Source organism: Taudactylus pleione, unplaced genomic scaffold, assembly GCF_031769625.1.
Source record: "Taudactylus pleione unplaced genomic scaffold, aTauple2 ptg000360l, whole genome shotgun sequence".
Lineage (NCBI taxonomy): Eukaryota > Metazoa > Chordata > Amphibia > Anura > Myobatrachidae > Taudactylus > Taudactylus pleione.
In genome coordinates this window covers 6,789,074-6,814,094 of record NW_028284761.1, presented here as the reverse complement: position 1 = coordinate 6,814,094, position 25,021 = coordinate 6,789,074, and the positions used below count along the sequence as shown (strand labels likewise).

At 50.3% G+C, this 25,021-nt stretch overlaps 1 protein-coding gene across 1 annotated transcript in view; it reads left to right on the top strand.

Annotated features, from left to right (window-relative positions):
* PKHD1L1 (PKHD1 like 1) overlaps positions 1 to 25,021 on the top strand; it is a 426,685-nt gene that overhangs the window by 335,831 nt on the left and 65,833 nt on the right. The window contains exons 46-48 of the mRNA XM_088444365.1: positions 23,176 to 23,255; positions 23,357 to 23,486; positions 23,760 to 23,889. Of these exons, the coding sequence (XP_088300491.1) occupies positions 23,176 to 23,255; positions 23,357 to 23,486; positions 23,760 to 23,889 (340 nt within the window). The remainder of the gene's footprint in view (positions 1 to 23,175; positions 23,256 to 23,356; positions 23,487 to 23,759; positions 23,890 to 25,021) is intronic.

The window sequence follows — 25,021 nt, the reverse complement described above, 5'->3', positions numbered from 1 at the left end:
TCTCTCTGCTACACCATCATCTCCCTGTGTCATCTCTCGGTCACACATCACCTCCCTGTGTCATCTATCTGCCACACCATCATCTCCCAGCATCATCTCTCTTCCACATCATCATCTCCCTGCCTCATCTCTCTGCCACACCATCATCTCCCTGTGTCATCTCTGCCACACCATCATCTCCCCGCATCTTCTCTCTGCCACACCATCATCTCCCTGCATCATCTATCTGCCACACCATCATCTCCCAATGTTATCTCTCTGCCACACCATCATCTCACTGCGTCACCTCTCTGCCACACCATCATCTCCCTGCATCTTCTCTCTGCCACACCATCATCTCTCTGCGTCATCTCTCTGCCACACCATCATCTCTCTGCATCACCTCTCTGCCACACTATCATCTCTCTGCATCACCTCTCTGCCACACCATTATCTCTCTGCGTCATCTCTCTGCCACACCATCATCTCCCTGCATCATGTATCTGCCACACCATCATCTCCCTGCGTCATCTCTCTGACACACCATCATCTCCCTGTGTCATCTCTCTGCCACACCATCATCTCCCTGTGTCATCTCTCTGCCACACCATCATCTCCCTGTGTCATCTCTCTGCCGTGGCATTATCTCCCTGCGTCATCTCTCTGCAACACCATCACCTCCTTGCATCATCTATCTGTCACACCATCATCTCCCTGTTTCATCTCTCCACCACACCATCATCTCCCTGTGTCATCTCTCTGCCACACCATCATCTCTCTGTGTCATCTCTCTGCCACACCATCATCTCCCTGTGTCATCTCTCTGCCACACCATCATCTCCCTGTGTCATCTCTGTCACACCATCACCTCCTTGTGTCATCTATCTGCCACACCATCATCTCCCTGCATCTTCTCTCTGTCACACCATCATCTTCCTGCCTCATCTCTCTGCCACACCATCATCTCCCTGCCTCACCTCTCTGCCACACCATCATCTCTCTGCGTCACCTCTCTGCCACACCATCATCTCTCTGCATCATCTCTCTGCCACACCATCATCTCTCTGTGTCATCTCTCTGCCACACCATCATCTCCCTGTGTCATCTCTCGGTCACACCATTGTCTCCCTGTGTCATGTCTCTGCCACACCAACATCTCCCTGTGTCATCTCTCTGCCACACCATCATCTCCCTGCATCTTCTCTCTGTCACACCATCATCTTCCTGCCTCATCTCTCTGCCACACCATCATCTCCCTGCCTCACCTCTCTGCCACACCATCATCTCTCTGCATCACCTTTCTGCCACACCATCATCTCTCTGCTTCATCTCTCTTCCACACCATCATCTCCCTGCCTCATCTCTCTGCCACACCATCATCTCCCTGTGTCATCTCTCGGTCACACCATCACCTCCCTGTGTCATCTATCTGCCACACCATCATCTCCCTGCCTCATCTCTCTGCCACACCATCATCTCCCTGTGTTATGTCTCTGCCACACCATCATCTCCCTGTGTCTTCTCTCTGCCACACCATCATCTCCCTGCATCATCTATCTGCCACACCATCATCTCCCAATGTAATCTCTCTGCCACATCATCATTTCCCTGCATCTTCTCTCTGCCACACCATCATCTCCTTACGTCACCTCTCTGCCACACCATCATCTCCCTGCATCTTCTCTCTGCCACACCATCATCTCTCTGCATCATCTCTCTGCCACACCATCATCTCTCTGCATCACCTCTCTGCCACACTTTCATCTCTCTGCATCACCTCTCTGCCACACCATCATCTCTCTGCATCATTTCTCTGCCACACCATCTCCCTGCATCACCTTTCTGCCACACCATCATCTCTCTGCATTACCTCTCTGCCACACCATCATCTCTCTGCATCATCTCTCTGCCACACCATCATCTCCCTGCATCATCTATCTGCCACACCATCATCTCCCTGCATCATCTCTCTGCCACAACATCATCTCCCTTTGTCATCTCTCTGCCACACCATCATCTCCCTGTGTCATCTCTCTGCCACACCATCATCTACCTGTGTCATCTCTCTGCCATGGCATTATCTCCCTGCTTCATCTCTCTGCCACACCATCACCTCCTTGCATCATCTATCTGTCACACCATCATCTCCCTGTGTCATCTCTCTGCCACACCATCATCTCCCTGTGTCATCTCTGTCACACCATCACCTCCTTGTGTCATCTATCTGCCACACCATCATCTCCCAGCGTCATCTCTCTGCCACACCATCATCTCCCTGCCTCATCACTCTGCCACACCATCATCTCCCTGTGTCATGTCTCTGCCACACCAACATCTCCCTGTGTCATCTCTCTGCCACACCATCATCTCCCTGCATCTTCTCTCTGTCACAGCATCATCTTCCTGCCTCATCTCTCTGCCACACCATCATCTCCCTGCCTCACCTCTCTGCCACACCATCATCTCTCTGCATCACCTCTCTGCCACACCATCATCTCTCTGCATCATCTCTCTGCCACACCATCATCTCTCTGTGTCATCTCTCTGCCACACCATCATCTCCCTGTGTCATCTCTCGGTCACACCATCACCTCTCTGTGTCATCTTTCTGCCACACCATCATCTCCCAGCGTCTTCTCTCTTCCACACCATCATCTCCCTGCCTCATCTCTTTGCCACACCATTATCTCCCCGTGTCATGTCTCTGCCACACCATCATCTCCCCGCGTCTTCTCTCTGCTACACCATCATCTCTCTGCATCACCTCTCTGCCACACCATCATCACTCTGCATCATCTCTCTGCCACACCATCATCTCCCTGCCTCATCTCTCTGCCACACCATCATCTCTTTGCGTCATCTCTCTGCCACACCATCACCTCCCTGTGTCATCTATCTGCCACACCATCATCTCCCTGTGTCATCTCTCTGCCACAACATCATCTCCCTGTGTCATCTCTCTGCCACACCATCATCTCCCTGTGTCATCTCTCTGCCACACCATCATCTCCCTGCGTCATCTCTCTGCCACGCCATCATCTCCCTGCGTCATCTCTCTGCCACGCCATCACCTCCCTGCGTCATCTATCTGTCACACCATCATCTCCCTGTTTCATCTCTCTACTACACCATCATCTCCATGTCATCTCTCTGCCACACCAACATCTCTCTGTGTCATCTTTCTGCCACACCATCATCTCCCTGTGTCAACTCTCTGCCACACCATCATCTCCCTGTGTCATCTCTGTCACACCATCACCTCCTTGTGTCATCTATCTGCCACACCATCATCTCCCAGCGTCATCTCTCTGCCACACAATCATCTCCCTGCCTCATCTCTCTGCCACACCATCATCTCCCTGTGTCATGTCTCTGCCACACCAACATCTCCCTGTGTCATCTCTCTGCCACACCATCATCTCCCTGCATCTTCTCTCTGTCACACCATCATCTTCCTGCCTCATCTCTCTGCCACACCATCATCTCCCTGCGTCACCTCTCTGCCACACCATCATCTCTCTGCATCACCTCTCTGCCACACCATCATCTCTTTGCATCATCTCTCTGCCACACCATCATCTCTCTGTGTCATCTCTCTGCCACACCATCATCTCCCTGTGTCATCTCTTGGTCACACCATCACCTCCCTGTGTCATCTATCTGCCACACCATCATCTCCCAGTGTCATCTCTCTGCCACACCATCATCTCCCTGCATTTTGTCTCTGCCACACCATCATCTCCCTGCGTCACCTCTCTGCCACACCATCATCTCCCTGCATCTTCTCTCTGCCACACCATCATCTCTCTGTGTCATCTCTCTGCCACACCATCATCTCCCTGTGTCATCTCTTGGTCACACCATCACCTCCCTGTGTCATCTATCTGCCACACCATCATCTCCCAGCGTCATCTCTCTGCCACACCATCATCTCCCTGCATCTTGTCTCTGCCACACCATCATCTCCCTGCGTCACCTCTCTGCCACACCATCATCTCCCTGCATCTTCTCTCTGCCACAACATCATCTCCCTGCATCTTCTTTCTGTCACACCATCATCTTCCTGCCTCATTTCTCTCTGTCACACCATCATCTCCCTGTGCCACCTCTCTGCCACACCATCATCTCCCTGCCTCATCTCTCTGCCACACCATCATCTCCCTGTGTCATGTCTCTGCCACACCAACATCTCCCTGTGTCATCTATCTGCCACACCATCATCTCCCTGCATCTTCTCTCTGTCACACCATCATCTTCCTGCCTCATCTCTGTGCCACACCATCATCTCCCTGCCTCACCTCTCTGCCACACCATCATCTCTCTGCATCACCTCTCTGCCACACCATCATCTCTCTGCATCATCTCTCTGCCACACCATCATCTCTCTGTGTCATCTCTCTGCCACACCATCATCTCCCTGTGTCATCTCTCGGTCACACCATTACCTCTCTGTGTCATCTCTCTGCCACACCATCATCTCCCAGCGTCATCTCTCTTCCACACCATCATCTCCCTGGCTCATCTCTCTGCCACACCATCATCTCCCCGTGTCATGTCTCTGCCACACCATCATCTCCCCGCGTCTTCTCTCTGCTACACCATCATCTCTCTGCATCACCTCTCTGCCACACCATCATCTCTCTGCATCATCTCTCTGCCACACCATCATCTCCCTGCCTCATCTCTCTGCCACACCATCATCTCTTTGCGTCATCTCTCTGCCACACCATCACCTCCCTGTGTCATCTATCTGCCACACCATCATCTCCCTGTGTCATCTCTCTGCCACAACATCATCTCCCTGTGTCATCTCTCTGCCACACCATCATCTCCCTGTGTCATCTCTCTGCCACACCATCTTCTCCCTGCGTCATCTCTCTGCCACGCCATCATCTCCCTGCTTCATCTCTCTGCCATGCCATCACCTCCCTGCGTCATCTATCTGTCACACCATCATCTCCCTGTTTCATCTCTCTACTACACCATCATCTCCATGTCATCTCTCTGCCACACCATCATCTCTCTGTGTCATCTTTCTGCCACACCATCATCTCCCTGTGTCAACTCTCTGCCACACCATCATCTCCCTGTGTCATCTCTGTCACACCATCACCTCCTTGTGTCATCTATCTGCCACACCATCATCTCCCAGCGTCATCTCTCTGCCACACAATCATCTCCCTGCCTCATCTCTCTGCCACACCATCATCTCCCTGTGTCATGTCTCTGCCACACCAACATCTCCCTGTGTCATCTCTCTGCCACACCATCATCTCCCTGCATCTTCTCTCTGTCACACCATCATCTTCCTGCCTCATCTCTCTGCCACACCATCATCTCCCTGCGTCACCTCTCTGCCACACCATCATCTCTCTGCATCACCTCTCTGCCACACCATCATCTCTCTGCATCATCTCTCTGCCACACCATCATCTCTCTGTGTCATCTCTCTGCCACACCATCATCTCCCTGTGTCATCTCTTGGTCACACCATCACCTCCCTGTGTCATCTATCTGCCACACCATCACCTCCCTGTGTCATCTATCTGCCACACCATCATCTCCCAGCATCATCTTTCTGCCACACCATCATCTCCCTGCATCTTGTCTCTGCCACACCATCATCTCCCTGCGTCACCTCTCTGCCACACCATCATCTCTCTGCATCATCTCTCTGCCACACCATCATCTCCCTATGTCATCTCTCTGCCACAACATCATCTCCCTGCATCTTCTTTCTGTCACACCATCATCTTCCTGCCTCATTTCTCTCTGTCACACCATCATCTCCCTGTGCCACCTCTCTGCCACACCATCATCTCTCTGCATCACCTCTCTGCCACAACATCATCTCTCTGCGTCATCTCTCTGCCACACCATCATCTCCCTGTGTCATCTCTCAGCCACACCATCATCTCCCTGTGTCATCTCTCTGCCATGCCATCATCTCCCTGCATCACCTCTCTGCCACACCATCATCTCTCTGCATCACCTCTCTGCCACACCATCATCTCTCTGCATCACCTCTCTGCCACACTATCATCTCTCTGCATCACCTCTCTGCCACACCATCATATCTCTGCATCATTTCTCTGCCACACCATCTCCCTGCATCACCTCTATGCCACACCATCATCTCTCTGCCACACCATCATCTCCCTGCATCATCTCTCTGCCACACCATCATCTCCCTGCGTCATATCTCTGCCACACCATCATCTACCATTGTCATCTCTCTGCCACACCATCATCTACCTTTGTCATCTCTCTGCCACACCATCATCTCCCTGTGTCATCTTTCTGCCACACCATCATCTCCCTGTGTCATCTCTCTGCCATGCCATTATCTCCCTTCATCATCTCTCTGCCACACTCTCCCCTCCTTGCATCATCTATCTGTCACACCATCATCTCCCTGTTTCATCTCTCCACCACACCATCATCTCCCTGTGTCATCTCTCTGCCACACCATCATCTCTATGTTTCATCTCTCTGCCACACCATTATATCCCTGTGTCATCTCTCTGCCACACCATCATCTTCCTGTGTCATCTCTGTCACACCATCACCTCCTTGTGTCATCTATCTGCCACACCATCATCTCCCAGCATCATCTCTCTGCCACACCATCATCTCCCTGCCTCATCTCTCTGCCACACCATCATCTCCCTGTGTCATGTCTCTGCCACACCAACATCTCCCTGTGTCATCTCTCTGCCACACCATCATCTCCCTGCATCTTCTCTCTGTCACACCATCATCTTCCTGCCTCATCTCTCTGCCACACCATCATCTCCCTGCCTCACCTCTCTGCCACACCATCATCTCTTTGCGTCACCTCTCTGCCACACCATCATCTCTCTGCTTCATCTCTCTGCCACAGCGTCATCTCTCTGTGTCATCTCTCTGCCACACCATCATCTCCCTGTGTCATCTCTCGGTCACACCATCACATCCCTGTGTCATCTATCTGCCACACCATCATCTCCCAGCATCATCTCTCTTCCACATCATCATCTCCCTGCCTCATCTCTCTGCCACATCATCATCTCCCTGTGTCATCTCTGCCACACCATCATCTCCCTGCATCATCTATCTGCCACACAATCATCTCCCAATGTTATCTCTCTACCACATCATCATTTCCTTGCATCTTCTCTCTGCCACACCATCATCTCCCTGCATCTTCTCTCTGCCACACCATCATCTCTCTGCATCATCTCTCTGCCACACCATCATCTCTCTGCATCACCTCTCTGCCACACTATCATCTCTCTGCATCACCTCTCTGCCACACCATCATCTCTCTGCATCATTTCTCTGCCACACCATCTCCCTGCATCACCTCTCTGCCACACCATCATCTCTCTGCATTACCTCTCTGCCACACCATCATCTCTCTGCATCATCTCTCTGCCACACCATCATCTCCCTGCATCATCTATCTGCCACACCATCATCTACCTGCGTCATCTCTCTGACACACCATCATCTCCCTTTGTCATCTCTTTGCCACACCATCATCTCCCTGTGTCATCTCTCTGCCACACCATCATCTCCCTGTGTCATCTCTATGCCGTGGCATTATCTCCCTGCGTCATCTCTCTGCCACACCATTACCTCCTTGCATCATCTATCTGTCACACCATCATCTCCCTGTTTCATCTCTCCACCACACCATCATCTCCCTGTGTCATCTCTCTGCCACACCATCATCTCTCTGTGTCATCTCTCTACCACACCATCATCTCCCTGTGCCACCTCTCTGCCACACCATCATCTCTCTGCATCACCTCTCTGCCACACCATCATCTCTGTGCGTCACCTCTCTGCCACACCATCATCTCTCTGCATCATCTCTCTGCCACACCATCATCTCCCTGCGTCATCTCTCTGCCACTCCATCATCTCTCTGCATCATCTCTCTGCCACACCATCATCTCTCTGCGTCATCTCTCTGCCACACCATCATCTCCCTGTGTCATCTCTCTGCCACACCATCATCTCCCTGTGTCATCTCTCTGCCATGCCATCATCTCCCTGCATCACCTCTCTGCCACACCATCATCTCTCTGCATCACCTCTCTGCCACACCATCATCTCTCTGCATCACCTCTCTGCCACACTATCATCTCTCTGCATCACCTCTCTGCCACACCATCATCTCTCTGCATCATTTCTCTGCCACACCATCTCCCTGCATCACCTCTCTGCCACACCATCATCTCTCTGCGTCATCTCTCTGCCACACCATCATCTCCCTGCATCATCTCTCTGCCACACCATCATCTCCCTGCGTCATCTCTCTGCCACACCATCATCTACCTTTGTCATCTCTCTGCCACACCATCATCTACCTTTGTCATCTCTCTGCCAAACCATCATCTCCCTGTGTCATCTCTCTGCCACACCATCATCTCCCTGTGTCATCTCTCTACCACACCATCATCTCCCTGTGTCATCTCTCTGCCACACCATCATCCCTATGTTTCATCTCTCTGCCACACCATTATATCCCTGTGTCATCTCTCTGCCACACCATCATCTTCCTGTGTCATCTCTGTCACACCATCACCTCCTTGTGTCATCTATCTGCCACACCATTATCTCCCTGCATCATCTCTCTGCCACACTATCACCTCCTTGCATCATCAATCTGTCACACCATCATCTCCCTGTTTCATCTCTCCACCACACCATCATCTCCCTGTGTCATCTCTCTGCCACACCATCATCTCTATGTTTCATCTCTCTGCCACACCATTATATCCCTGTGTCATCTCTCTGCCACACCATCATCTTCCTGTGTCATCTCTGTCACACCATCACCTCCTTGTGTCATCTATCTGCCACACCATCATCTCCCAGCGTCATCTCTCTGCCACACCATCATCTCCCTGCGTCATCTCTCTGCCACACCATCATCTACCTTTGTCATCTCTCTGCCACAGCATCATCTACCTTTGTCATCTCTCTGCCAAACCATCATCTCCCTGTGTCATCTCTCTGCCACACCATCATCTCCCTGTGTCATCTCTCTACCACACCATCATCTCCCTGTGTCATCTCTCTGCCACACCATCATCCCTATGTTTCATCTCTCTGCCACACCATTATATCCCTGTGTCATCTCTCTGCCACACCATCATCTTCCTGTGTCATCTCTGTCACACCATCACCTCCTTGTGTCATCTATCTGCCACACCATTATCTCCCTGCATCATCTCTCTGCCACACTATCACCTCCTTGCATCATCAATCTGTCACACCATCATCTCCCTGTTTCATCTCTCCACCACACCATCATCTCCCTGTGTCATCTCTCTGCCACACCATCATCTCTATGTTTCATCTCTCTGCCACACCATTATATCCCTGTGTCATCTCTCTGCCACACCATCATCTTCCTGTGTCATCTCTGTCACACCATCACCTCCTTGTGTCATCTATCTGCCACACCATCATCTCCCAGCGTCATCTCTCTGCCACACCATCATCTCCCTGCCTCATCTCTCTGCCACACCATCATCTCCCTGTGTCATGTCTCTGCCACACCAACATCTCCAAGTGTCATCTCTCTGCCACACCATCATCTCCCTGCATCTTCTCTCTGTCACACCATCATCTTCCTGCCTCATCTCTCTGCCACACCATCATCTCCCTGCCTCACCTCTCTGCCACACCATCATCTCTTTGCGTCACCTCTCTGCCACACCATCATCTCTCTGCTTCATCTCTCTGCCACAGCGTCATCTCTCTGTGTCATCTCTCTGCCACACCATCATCTCCCTGTGTCATCTCTCGGTCACACCATCACATCCCTGTGTCATCTATCTGCCACACCATCATCTCCCAGCATCATCTCTCTTCCACATCATCATCTCCCTGCCTCATCTCTCTGCCACATCATCATCTCCCTGTGTCATCTCTGCCACACCATCATCTCCCTGCATCATCTATCTGCCACACAATCATCTCCCAATGTTATCTCTCTACCACATCATCATTTCCTTGCATCTTCTCTCTGCCACACCATCATCTCCCTGCATCTTCTCTCTGCCACACCATCATCTCTCTGCGTCATCTCTCTGCCACACCATCATCTCTCTGCATCACCTCTCTGCCACACTATCATCTCTCTGCATCACCTCTCTGCCACACCATCATCTCTCTGCATCATTTCTCTGCCACTCCATCTCCCTGCATCACCTCTCTGCCACACCATCATCTCTCTGCATTACCTCTCTGCCACACCATCATCTCTCTGCATCATCTCTCTGCCACACCATCATCTCCCTGCATCATCTATCTGCCACACCATCATCTCCCTGCGTCATCTCTCTGACACACCATCATCTCCCTTTGTCATCTCTTTGCCACACCATCATCTCCCTGTGTCATCTCTCTGCCACACCATCATCTCCCTGTGTCATCTCTCTGCCGTGGCATTATCTCCCTGCGTCATCTCTCTGCCACACCATCACCTCCTTGCATCATCTATCTGTCACACCATCATCTCCCTGTTTCATCTCTCCACCACACCATCATCTCCCTGTGTCATCTCTCTGCCACACCATCATCTCTCTGTGTCATCTCTCTACCACACCATCATCTCCCTGTGCCACCTCTCTGCCACACCATCATCTCTCTGCATCACCTCTCTGCCACACCATCATCTCTGTGCATCACCTCTCTGCCACACCATCATCTCTCTGCATCATCTCTCTGCCACACCATCATCTCCCTGCGTCATCTCTCTGCCACTCCATCATCTCTCTGCATCATCTCTCTGCCACACCATCATCTCTCTGCGTCATCTCTCTGCCACACCATCATCTCCCTGTGTCATCTCTCTGCCACACCATCATCTCCCTGTGTCATCTCTCTGCCATGCCATCATCTCCCTGCATCACCTCTCTGCCACACCATCATCTCTCTGCATCACCTCTCTGCCACACCATCATCTCTCTGCATCACCTCTCTGCCACACTATCATCTCTCTGCATCACCTCTCTGCCACACCATCATCTCTCTGCATCATTTCTCTGCCACACCATCTCCCTGCATCACCTCTCTGCCACAACATCATCTCCCTGTGTCATCTCTCTGCCACACCATCATCTCCCTGTGTCATCTCTCTGCCACACCATCATCTCCCTGCGTCATCTCTCTGCCACGCCATCATCTCCCTGCTTCATCTCTCTGCCATGCCATCACCTCCCTGCGTCATCTATCTGTCACACCATCATCTCCCTGTTTCATCTCTCTACTACACCATCATCTCCATGTCATCTCTCTGCCACACCATCATCTCTCTGTGTCATCTTTCTGCCACACCATCATCTCCCTGTGTCAACTCTCTGCCACACCATCATCTCCCTGTGTCATCTCTGTCACACCATCACCTCCTTGTGTCATCTATCTGCCACACCATCATCTCCCAGCGTCATCTCTCTGCCACACAATCATCTCCCTGCCTCATCTCTCTGCCACACCATCATCTCCCTGTGTCATGTCTCTGCCACACCAACATCTCCCTGTGTCATCTCTCTGCCACACCATCATCTCCCTGCATCTTCTCTCTGTCACACCATCATCTTCCTGCCTCATCTCTCTGCCACACCATCATCTCCCTGCGTCACCTCTCTGCCACACCATCATCTCTCTGCATCACCTCTCTGCCACACCATCATCTCTCTGCATCATCTCTCTGCCACACCATCATCTCTCTGTGTCATCTCTCTGCCACACCATCATCTCCCTGTGTCATCTCTTGGTCACACCATCACCTCCCTGTGTCATCTATCTGCCACACCATCACCTCCCTGTGTCATCTATCTGCCACACCATCATCTCCCAGCGTCATCTTTCTGCCACACCATCATCTCCCTGCATCTTGTCTCTGCCACACCATCATCTCCCTGCGTCACCTCTCTGCCACACCATCATCTCTCTGCATCATCTCTCTGCCACACCATCATCTCCCTATGTCATCTCTCTGCCACAACATCATCTCCCTGCATCTTCTTTCTGTCACACCATCATCTTCCTGCCTCATTTCTCTCTGTCACACCATCATCTCCCTGTGCCACCTCTCTGCCACACCATCATCTCTCTGCATCACCTCTCTGCCACAACATCATCTCTCTGCGTCATCTCTCTGCCACACCATCATCTCCCTGTGTCATCTCTCAGCCACACCATCATCTCCCTGTGTCATCTCTCTGCCATGCCATCATCTCCCTGCATCACCTCTCTGCCACACCATCATCTCTCTGCATCACCTCTCTGCCACACCATCATCTCTCTGCATCACCTCTCTGCCACACTATCATCTCTCTGCATCACCTCTCTGCCACACCATCATATCTCTGCATCATTTCTCTGCCACACCATCATCTCTCTGCCACACCATCATCTCCCTGCATCATCTCTCTGCCACACCATCATCTCCCTGCGTCATCTCTCTGCCACACCATCATCTACCTTTGTCATCTCTCTGCCACACCATCATCTACCTTTGTCATCTCTCTGCCACACCATCATCTCCCTGTGTCATCTTTCTGCCACACCATCATCTCCCTGTGTCATCTCTCTGCCATGCCATTATCTCCCTTCATCATCTCTCTGCCACACTCTCCCCTCCTTGCATCATCTATCTGTCACACCATCATCTCCCTGTTTCATCTCTCCACCACACCATCATCTCCCTGTGTCATCTCTCTGCCACACCATCATCTCTATGTTTCATCTCTCTGCCACACCATTATATCCCTGTGTCATCTCTCTGCCACACCATCATCTTCCTGTGTCATCTCTGTCACACCATCACCTCCTTGTGTCATCTATCTGCCACACCATCATCTCCCAGCGTCATCTCTCTGCCACACCATCATCTCCCTGCCTCATCTCTCTGCCACACCATCATCTCCCTGTGTCATGTCTCTGCCACACCAACATCTCCCTGTGTCATCTCTCTGCCACACCATCATCTCCCTGCATCTTCTCTCTGTCACACCATCATCTTCCTGCCTCATCTCTCTGCCACACCATCATCTCCCTGCCTCACCTCTCTGCCACACCATCATCTCTTTGATTCACCTCTCTGCCACACCATCATCTCTCTGCTTCATCTCTCTGCCACAGTGTCATCTCTCTGTGTCATCTCTCTGCCACACCATCATCTCCCTGTGTCATCTCTCGGTCACACCATCACATCCCTGTGTCATCTATCTGCCACACCATCATCTCCCAGCATCATCTCTCTTCCACATCATCATCTCCCTGCCTCATCTCTCTGCCACATCATCATCTCCCTGTGTCATCTCTGCCACACCATCATCTCCCTGCATCATCTATCTGCCACACAATCATCTCCCAATGTTATCTCTCTACCACATCATCATTTCCTTGCATCTTCTCTCTGCCACACCATCATCTCCCTGCATCTTCTCTCTGCCACACCATCATCTCTCTGCATCATCTCTCTGCCACACCATCATCTCTCTGCATCACCTCTCTGCCACACTATCATCTCTCTGCATCACCTCTCTGCCACACCATCATCTCTCTGCATCATTTCTCTGCCACACCATCTCCCTGCATCACCTCTCTGCCACACCATCATCTCTCTGCATTACCTCTCTGCCACACCATCATCTCTCTGCATCATCTCTCTGCCACACCATCATCTCCCTGCATCATCTATCTGCCACACCATCATCTCCCTGCGTCATCTCTCTGACACACCATCATCTCCCTTTGTCATCTCTTTGCCACACCATCATCTCCCTGTGTCATCTCTCTGCCACACCATCATCTCCCTGTGTCATCTCTCTGCCGTGGCATTATCTCCCTGCGTCATCTCTCTGCCACACCATTACCTCCTTGCATCATCTATCTGTCACACCATCATCTCCCTGTTTCATCTCTCCACCACACCATCATCTCCCTGTGTCATCTCTCTGCCACACCATCATCTCTCTGTGTCATCTCTCTACCACACCATCATCTCCCTGTGCCACCTCTCTGCCACACCATCATCTCTCTGCATCACCTCTCTGCCACACCATCATCTCTGTGCGTCACCTCTCTGCCACACCATCATCTCTCTGCATCATCTCTCTGCCACACCATCATCTCCCTGCGTCATCTCTCTGCCACTCCATCATCTCTCTGCATCATCTCTCTGCCACACCATCATCTCTCTGCGTCATCTCTCTGCCACACCATCATCTCCCTGTGTCATCTCTCTGCCACACCATCATCTCCCTGTGTCATCTCTCTGCCACTCCATCATCTCTCTGCATCATCTCTCTGCCACACCATCATCTCTCTGCATCATCTCTCTGCCACACCATCATCTCCCTGCATCACCTCTCTGCCACACCATCATCTCTCTGCATCACCTCTCTGCCACACTATCATCTCTCTGCATCACCTCTCTGCCACACCATCATCTCTCTGCATCATTTCTCTGCCATACCATCTCCCTGCATCACCTCTCTGCCACACCATCATCTCTCTGCGTCATCTCTCTGCCACACCATCATCTCCCTGCATCATCTCTCTGCCACACCATCATCTCCCTGCGTCATCTCTCTGCCACACCATCATCTACCTTTGTCATCTCTCTGCCACACCATCATCTACCTTTGTCATCTCTCTGCCAAACCATCATCTCCCTGTGTCATCTCTCTGCCACACCATCATCTCCCTGTGTCATCTCTCTACCACACCATCATCTCCCTGTGTCATCTCTCTGCCACACCATCATCCCTATGTTTCATCTCTCTGCCACACCATTATATCACTGTGTCATCTCTCTGCCACACCATCATCTTCCTGTGTCATCTCTGTCACACCATCACCATCTTGTGTCATCTATCTGCCACACCATTATCTCCCTGCATCATCTCTCTGCCACACTATCACCTCCTTGCATCATCAATCTGTCACACCATCATCTCCCTGTTTCATCTCTCCACCACACCATCATCTCCCTATGTCATCTCTCTGCCACACCATCATCTCTATGTTTCATCTCTCTGCCACACCATTATATCCCTGTGTCATCTCTCTGCCACACCATCATCTTCCTGTGTCATCTCTGTCACACCATCATCTCCTTGTGTCATCTATCTGCCACACCATCATCTCCCAGCGTCATCTCTCTGCCACACCATCATCTCCCTGCGTCATATCTCTGCCACACCATCATCTACCTTTGTCATCTCTCTGCCACACCATCATCTACCTTTGTCATCTCTCTGCCAAACCATCATCTCCCTGTGTCATCTCTCTGCCACACCATCATCTCCCTGTGTCATCTCTCTACCACACCATCATCTCCCTGTGTCATCTCTCTGCCACACCATCATCCCTATGTTTCATCTCTCTGCCACACCATTATATCCCTGTGTCATCTCTCTGCCACACCATCATCTTCCTGTGTCATCTCTGTCACACCATCACCTCCTTGTGTCATCTATCTGCCACACCATTATCTCCCTGCATCATCTCTCTGCCACACTATCACCTCCTTGCATCATCAATCTGTCACACCATCATCTCCCTGTTTCATCTCTCCACCACACCATCATCTCCCTGTGTCATCTCTCTGCCACACCATCATCTCTATGTTTCATCTCTCTGCCACACCATTATATCCCTGTGTCATCTCTCTGCCACACCATCATCTTCCTGTGTCATCTCTGTCACACCATCACCTCCTTGTGTCATCTATCTGCCACACCATCATCTCCCAGCGTCATCTCTCTGCCACACCATCATCTCCCTGCCTCATCTCTCTGCCACACCATCATCTCCCTGTGTCATGTCTCTGCCACACCAACATCTCCCTGTGTCATCTCTCTGCCACACCATCATCTCCCTGCATCTTCTCTCTGTCACACCATCATCTTCCTGCCTCATCTCTCTGCCACACCATCATCTCCCTGCCTCACCTCTCTGCCACACCATCATCTCTTTGCGTCACCTCTCTGCCACACCATCATCTCTCTGCTTCATCTCTCTGCCACAGCGTCATCTCTCTGTGTCATCTCTCTGCCACACCATCATCTCCCTGTGTCATCTCTCGGTCACACCATCACATCCCTGTGTCATCTATCTGCCACACCATCATCTCCCAGCATCATCTCTCTTCCACATCATCATCTCCCTGCCTCATCTCTCTGCCACATCATCATCTCCCTGTGTCATCTCTGCCACACCATCATCTCCCTGCATCATCTATCTGCCACACATTCATCTCCCAATGTTATCTCTCTACCACATCATCATTTCCTTGCATCTTCTCTCTGCCACACCATCATCTCCCTGCATCTTCTCTCTGCCACACCATCATCTCTCTGCGTCATCTCTCTGCCACACCATCATCTCTCTGCATCACCTCTCTGCCACACTATCATCTCTCTGCATCACCTCTCTGCCACACCATCATCTCTCTGCATCATTTCTCTGCCACACCATCTCCCTGCATCACCTCTCTGCCACACCATCATCTCTCTGCATTACCTCTCTGCCACACCATCATCTCTCTGCATCATCTCTCTGCCACACCATCATCTCCCTGCATCATCTATCTGCCACACCATCATCTCCCTGCGTCATCTCTCTGACACACCATCATCTCCCTTTGTCATCTCTTTGCCACACCATCATCTCCCTGTGTCATCTCTCTGCCACACCATCATCTCCCTGTGTCATCTCTCTGCCGTGGCATTATCTCCCTGCGTCATCTCTCTGCCACACCATCACCTCCTTGCATCATCTATCTGTCACACCATCATCTCCCTGTTTCATCTCTCCACCACACCATCATCTCCCTGTGTCATCTCTCTGCCACACCATCATCTCTCTGTGTCATCTCTCTACCACACCATCATCTCCCTGTGCCACCTCTCTGCCACACCATCATCTCTCTGCATCACCTCTCTGCCACACCATCATCTCTGTGCGTCACCTCTCTGCCACACCATCATCTCTCTGCATCATCTCTCTGCCACACCATCATCTCCCTGCGTCATCTCTCTGCCACTCCATCATCTCTCTGCATCATCTCTCTGCCACACCATCATCTCTCTGCGTCATCTCTCTGCCACACCATCATCTCCCTGTGTCATCTCTCTGCCACACCATCATCTCCCTGTGTCATCTCTCTGCCATGCCATCATCTCCCTGCATCACCTCTCTGCCACACCATCATCTCTCTGCATCACCTCTCTGCCACACCATCATCTCTCTGCATCACCTCTCTGCCACACTATCATCTCTCTGCATCACCTCTCTGCCACACCATCATCTCTCTGCATCATTTCTCTGCCACACCATCTCCCTGCATCACCTCTCTGCCACACCATCATCTCTCTGCGTCATCTCTCTGCCACACCATCATCTCCCTGCATCATCTCTCTGCCACACCATCATCTCCCTGCGTCATCTCTCTGCCACACCATCATCTACCTTTGTCATCTCTCTGCCACACCATCATCTACCTTTGTCATCTCTCTGCCAAACCATCATCTCCCTGTGTCATCTCTCTGCCACACCATCATCTCCCTGTGTCATCTCTCTACCACACCATCATCTCCCTGTGTCATCTCTCTGCCACACCATCATCCCTATGTTTCATCTCTCTGCCACACCATTATATCCCTGTGTCATCTCTCTGCCACACCATCATCTTCCTGTGTCATCTCTGTCACACCATCACCTCCTTGTGTCATCTATCTGCCACACCATTATCTCCCTGCATCATCTCTCTGCCACACTATCACCTCCTTGCATCATCAATCTGTCACACCATCATCTCCCTGTTTCATCTCTCCACCACACCATCATCTCCCTGTGTCATCTCTCTGCCACACCATCATCTCTATGTTTCATCTCTCTGCCACACCATTATATCCCTGTGTCATCTCTCTGCCACACCATCATCTTCCTGTGTCATCTCTGTCACACCATCACCTCCTTGTGTCATCTATCTGCCACACCATCATCTCCCAGCGTCATCTCTCTGCCACACCATCATCTCCCTGCCTCATCTCTCTGCCACACCATCGTCTCCCTGTGTCATGTCTCTGCCACACCAACATCTCCCTGTGTCATCTCTCTGCCACACCATCATCTCCCTGCGTCTTCTCTCTGTCACACCATCATCTTCCTGCCTCATCTCTCTGCCACACCATCATCTCCCTGCCTCACCTCTCTGCCACACCATCATCTCTCTGCGTCACCTCTCTGCCACACCATCATCTCTCTGCTTCATCTCTCTGCCACAGCATCATCTCTCTGTGTCATCTCTCTGCCACACCATCATCTCCCTGTGTCATCTCTCGGTCACACCATCACCTCCCTGTGTCATCTATCTGCCACACCATCATCTCCCAGCATCATCTCTCTTCCACATCTTCATCTCCCTGCCTCATCTCTCTGCCACACCATCATCTCCCTGTGTCATCTCTGCCACACCATCATCTCCCCACGTCTTCTCTCTGCCACACCATCATCTCCCTGCATCATCTATCTGCCACACAATCATCTCCCAATGTTATCTCTCTGCCACATCATCATTTCCTTGCATCTTCTCTCTGCCACACCATCATCTCCCTGCATCACCTCTCTGCCACAATATCATCTCCCTGCATCTTCTCTCTGCCACACCATCATCTCTCTGCGTCATCTCTCTGCCACACCATCATCTCTCTGCATCACCTCTCTGCCACACTATCATCTCTCTGCATCACCTCTCTGCCACACCATCATCTCTCTGCATCATTTCTCTGCCACACCATCTCCCTGCATCACCTCTCAGCCACACCATCATCTCTCTGCATTACCTCTCTGCCACACCATCATCTCTCTGCGTCATCTCTCTGCCACACCATCATCTCCCTGCATCATCTATCTGCCACACCATCATCTCCCTGCGTCATCTCTCTGACACACCATCATCTCCCTTTGTCATCTCTTTGCCACACCATCATCTCCCTGTGTCATCTCTCTGCCACACCACAATCTCCCTGTGTCATTTCTCTGCTGTGGCATTATCTCCCTGCGTCATCTCTCTGCCACACCATCACCTCCTTGCATCATCTATCTGTCACACCATCATCTCCCTGTTTCATCTCTCCACCACACCATCATCTCCCTGTGTCATCTCTCTGCCACACCATCATCTCTCTGTGTCATCTCTCTGCCACACCATCATCTCCCTGTGTCATCTCTCTGCCACACCATCATCTCCCTGTGTCATCTCTGTCACACCATCACCTCCTTGTGTCATCTATCTGCCACACCATCATCTCCCTGCATCTTCTCTCTGTCACACCATCATCTTCCTGCCTCATCTCTCTGCCACACCATCATCTCCCTGCCTCACCTCTCTGCCACACCATCATCTCTCTGCGTCACCTCTCTGCCACACCATCATCTCTCTGCATCATCTCTCTGCCACACCATCATCTCTCTGTGTCATCTCTCTGCCACACCATCATCTCCCTGTGTCATCTCTCGGTCACACCATCACCTCCCTGTGTCATCTATCTGCCACACCATCATCTCCCAGTGTCATCTCTCTTCCACACCATCATCTCCCTGCCTCATCTCTGCCACACCATCATCTCCCTGTGTCATGTCTCTGCCACACCATCATCTCCCCGCGTCTTCTCTCTGCCACACCATCATCTCCCTGCATCATCTATCTGCCACACCATCATCTCCCAATGTTATCTCTCTGCCACATCATCATTTCCCTGCATCTTCTCTCTGTCACACCATCATCTCCCTGCGTCACCTCTCTGCCACACCATCATCTCCCTGCATCTTCTCTCTGCCACACCATCATCTCTCTGCGTCATCTCTCTGCCACACAATCATCTCCCTATGTCATCTCTCTGCCACAACATCATCTCCCTGAATCTTCTCTCTGTCACACCATCATCTTCCTGCCTCATCTCTCTGCCACACCATCATCTCCCTGTGTCACCTCTCTGCCACACCATCATCTCTCTGCATCACCTCTCTGCCACACCATCATCTCTCTGCATCACCTCTCTGCCACACCATCATCTCTCTGCATCATCTCTCTGCCACACCATCATCTCCCTGCGTCATCTCTCTGCCACACCATCATCTCTCTGCATCATCTCTCTGCCACACCATCATCTCTCTGCGTCATCTCTCTGCCACACCATCATCTCCCTGTGTCATCTCTCTGCCACACCATCATCTCCCTCTGTCATCTCACTGCCATGCCATCATCTCCCTGCATCATCTCTCTGCCACACCATCATCTCCCTGTCTCATCTCTCTGCCACACCATCATCTCCCTGTGTCATGTCTCTGCCACACCAACATCTCCCTGTGTCATCTCTCTGTCACATCATCATCTCCCTGTGTCATCTCTCTGCCACACCATCATCTCCCAGTGTCATCTCTCTGCCACACCATCATCTCCCTGCAACTTCTCTCTGTCACACCATCATCTTCCTGCCTCATCTCTCTGCCACACCATCATCTCCCTGTGTCATCTCTCTGCCACACCGTCATCTCCCTGTGTCATCTCTCTGCCACACCATCATCTCCCTGTGTCATCTCTCTGCCATGCCATCATCTCCCTGTGTCATCTCTCTGCCACGCCATCACCTCCCTGTGTCATCTATCTGCCACACCATCATCTCCCTGTGTCATCTCTCTACCACACCATCATCTCCCTGTGTCTTCTCTCTGCCACACCATCATCTCCCTGCAACTTCTCTCTGTCACACCATCATCTTCCTGCCTCATCTCTCTGCCACACCATTATCTCCCTGCATCTCCTCTCTGCCACACCATCATCTCCCTGCCTCACCTCTCTGCCACACCATCATCTCTCTGCATCACCTCTCTGCCACACCATCATCTCTCTGCGTCATCTCTCTGCCACACCATCATCTCCCTGCGTCACCTCTCTGCCACACCATCATCTCTCTGCATTACCTCTCTGCCACACCATCATCTCTCTGCGTCATCTCTCTACCACACCTTCATCTCCCTGCATCATCTCTCTGCCACACCATCATCTCCCTGCGTCATCTCTCTGCCACACCATCATCTCCCTGTGTCATATCTCTGCCACACCATTTTCTCCCTGTGTCATCTCTCTGCCACACCATCATCTCCCTGTGTCATCTCTCTTCCACACCATCATCTCCCTGCGTCATCTCTCTGCCACGCCATCATCTCCCTGCGTCATCTCTCTGCCACGCCATCACCTCCCTGTGTCATCTATCTGCCACGCCATCACCTCCCTGTGTCATCTCTCTACCACACCAATGTCATCTCTCTACCACACCATCATCTCCCAGTGTCATCTCTCTGCCACACCATCATCTCCCTGTGTCATCTCTCTGCCAGACCATCATCTCCCTGTGTCATCTCTCTGCCACACCATCATCTCCCTGTGTCATCTCTCTGCCACACCATCATCTCCCTGTGTCATCTCTCTGACACACCATCATCTCCCTGTGTCATCTCTCTGTCACACCATCACCTCCCTGTGTCATCTATCTGCCACACCATCATCTCCCAGCGTCATCTCTCTGCCACACCATCTTCTCCCTGCCTCATCTCTCTGCCACACCATCATCTCCCTGTGTCATGTCTCTGCCACACCATCATCTCCCCGCGTCTTCTCTCTGCCACACCATCATCTCCCTGCATCATCTATCTGCCACACCATCATCTCCCAGTGTTATCTCTCTGCCACATCATCATTTCCCTGCATCTTCTCTCTGCCACACCATCATCTCTCTGCGTCATCTCTCTGCCACACCATCATCTCTCTGCGTCATCTCTCTGCCACACCATCATCTCCCTGTGTCATCTCTCTGCCACACCATCATCTCTCTGCGTCATCTCTCTGCCTCACCATAATCTCTCTGCGTCATCTCTCTGCCACACCATCATCTCCCTGTGTCATCTCTCTGCCACACCATCATCTCCCCTGCGTCTCTCAGCCACAGCAGCCGCGTGGATGTCTGTTATTGCTCAGCGGAACTAAACAGACAAACAAAACTTCTGAAACATTTTTTATTTTTAATTTTTTGTACAGACACAACCATTACAACTTTATTATAAGTATAGATTTAGTTACAGTAAAGAGGTAGTGCTACATTCTAATATTTTAGTACGCAGCAGTGGGGACGAGACAATAGGAACCATTATTCCCATACTGAATGCGTTTTCAGGCAGTAGTTAATGGAGGTAAAGAGCAGTAACAGCAGATAGTTGTGAACAAGCCCTGAATACACTTTACATAAGTACATACTGTATTGCTGCTGACACCAGTGAAGGAAGCCATTTTGTTGGAGACAGAACGAATATGCTTCAGTGATGTCATTGGTCTATTCCTTATAAATTGATCATCTGTATTCGTATGAATATTGGCTAAGGCCCTCATTCAGAGCCGTTCGCTATTTGCGGTCGTTCGTTTAAAAACAAGGGGTGGCTATTCAAATGATCCGTACGCACATTGTAGTCTGTTCACACCTCTAAGTCTGAACGAGCGAGCAAAACATACGCTCGTTTATTTGTTAAAAACGCCCCCTGGCCGCTCGCATCCTACGTCATGTCCGCTATTTATTAGATTAATCGAGTACATCGACCAGCGTATGAACTGTTCGCTAGTCTTGTGGTTGGTGATTGCTACCACAAATTTGCGAGCAGTTCTGGCTATAAAATAACCCAGTGACGTGAACAATGACGCTGCTGTTTTAAATATACACACCCATAAAACGCCCGTTTTGACCTTTAAGCACGCCTGCGTTCGGATCTCCACTCCCAATTTTCAAGCACCTTCCCCTGTTACCACCCACATACGCCTCATTCTGTCATTCAAAATAGCAGGCACTCGCTATTTTGCGTACCAACGATTTTTGGCCGCACTGACTGGTTCGCGCCTGCGTACTAAAAACCGTACGCATGCGCAGATGTGCAAACATCGCTCGGAACGAGCGTACTGCCGCTAACGAGCGGCTCTGAATGAGGGCCTAAGCCCACAAGATGCCTGTCTCCCCTTTGTGTAGCCAATGGGTGAATTGTAACAACTGATGATATTGAAATCTTAGCTGTGTCCTAATTAAAGAAAGAATTAAACAGTGATTTACAAAAACTTTTTTTTTTTTGGTACAACAGGAGGAACTCTGATCTTTGATGAGGCGGATATTGAATTGCAGTCTGAGAATATCCTTATTACCGATGGAGGCTCGCTTCAGGTAACTATAAAATCCCCCTGTATTTGTTGCACCTTACTGACACAACCATGTTACAGTGTGTAATATATTTATTTTAATGTAAACATTTTGGTTATATCCAGATTGGAACAGAGACGGCCCCATTCCAACACAAAGCAATTATTACCCTGCATGGTAATTTACGCTCTCCGGAGTTACCCCTTTATGGGGCAAAAACATTAGCTGTGAGGCATGGAACATTGGACCTACATGGTAAATATAAGCACAGTCCTATATTGACAATAGGTCTCAGAAATGTTATATTTTAAAGTTTATTAAACTCTACTCACATGACAAGCTTAGTACATAATAGTCACATGGTTATGGATCTTTTTATATCATGATGGTGAGATATTTATGCTGGGTGAGTGAAGGGATCCCGTGAGAGGTCGCTTCTCTACGCTATGACGACAAAGCCGGTGCCACCATGTACACAGAGAAAATAACACTCTGCAAGTCTATGCTGGGGCTTATTCTGTGTTCTAGGTATCCCAATACCTGTGACCTGGACCCGGCTGGCTCAGACTGCGGAGTCAGGAAGCTCTACACTGATTCTAGAGAAGAGTGTCACCTGGAAAGCTGGAGATGAAATCGTCATAGCATCAACAGGACACAGGTAACATAGGGTTCTCTAGCGAGCCAGGTAGAACATAAACCTACCACTGGTGGTTATACAGGATTACTTGATGCAAGATTAATAAATATTAAATATACAGTACATGATTTGCTAATATTAATTAATCACAGCTTCTACTCCACGGCCAAACTTTCCATTTTAGGACACAGACACATTACAGAGCGTTTGGCTCGCTGTTATCAGCTAAAAATAATCACAAATTAAAGCTCACCAACTCCTACGTGAAGTGAGACACATTTATTGCACTTGATATTAATGCCGGTACACCACTAAAGCTGCATACACACACAATGATTTTGTTACCAACGATTTTATGAATGATTTTCTGTCAGATTATCTGTCAGATTTTTTAAAGTGTAATGAACGATTTTTTTGAACTACAAACGATTTTTGCATATTCCCTTAATGAAAATCAATCAGTTCACAAGTCTGACTGAGCTACAAATTACAAACGTGAACGCGCATAAACGATAATCATTCATCATTTGACTCAGAAAGTGAACGATTTTTCCAAACGATATCGTTTAACGATAATAGTTAAATAAATCTTTGTGTGTGTATGCAGCTAAAGATATACAACATACTTATCTACTGAAATAAAACTAATTAAGTTTCCTTCATTTTATTTATTTAACAAAAGCAGTTACAACCTGCAACACGGATACAATGTTGCAATATCTATCACCGATACCTCCCCCGACCCAATCCTTCCCCGGGGTGCATGATCTCAACTCACCTATAGATAAGGAGACGGCCCGAGCCTTGCAATCGATGCAGTGACCAGTACCCATTTATCTGAATGATATATCGGCTGTGCTGCAGGGCCGACCTGATATGTCTGGGAACACACCTGCTGGCCCTAACGATATATAGTCTGTCGTCTGGACGAATTATATAGATCGACAAATGTGTACCCAGCTTTACTGCTGATCTCACGCCAGGCTAGCCAGTACCAGGGGGAGGAATCTCCAGCCTTGAATTACTTCTAAGGGCTGCAGATTATGCAGTCCCTAGAAGCTGCTTCGGTGCTGCTTCGCACATGCGAAAATTAATTAGCAGGCGCATACGGGTGGCGGCCATTCAACGTCAGTGTGGATAACACTCGTCAATC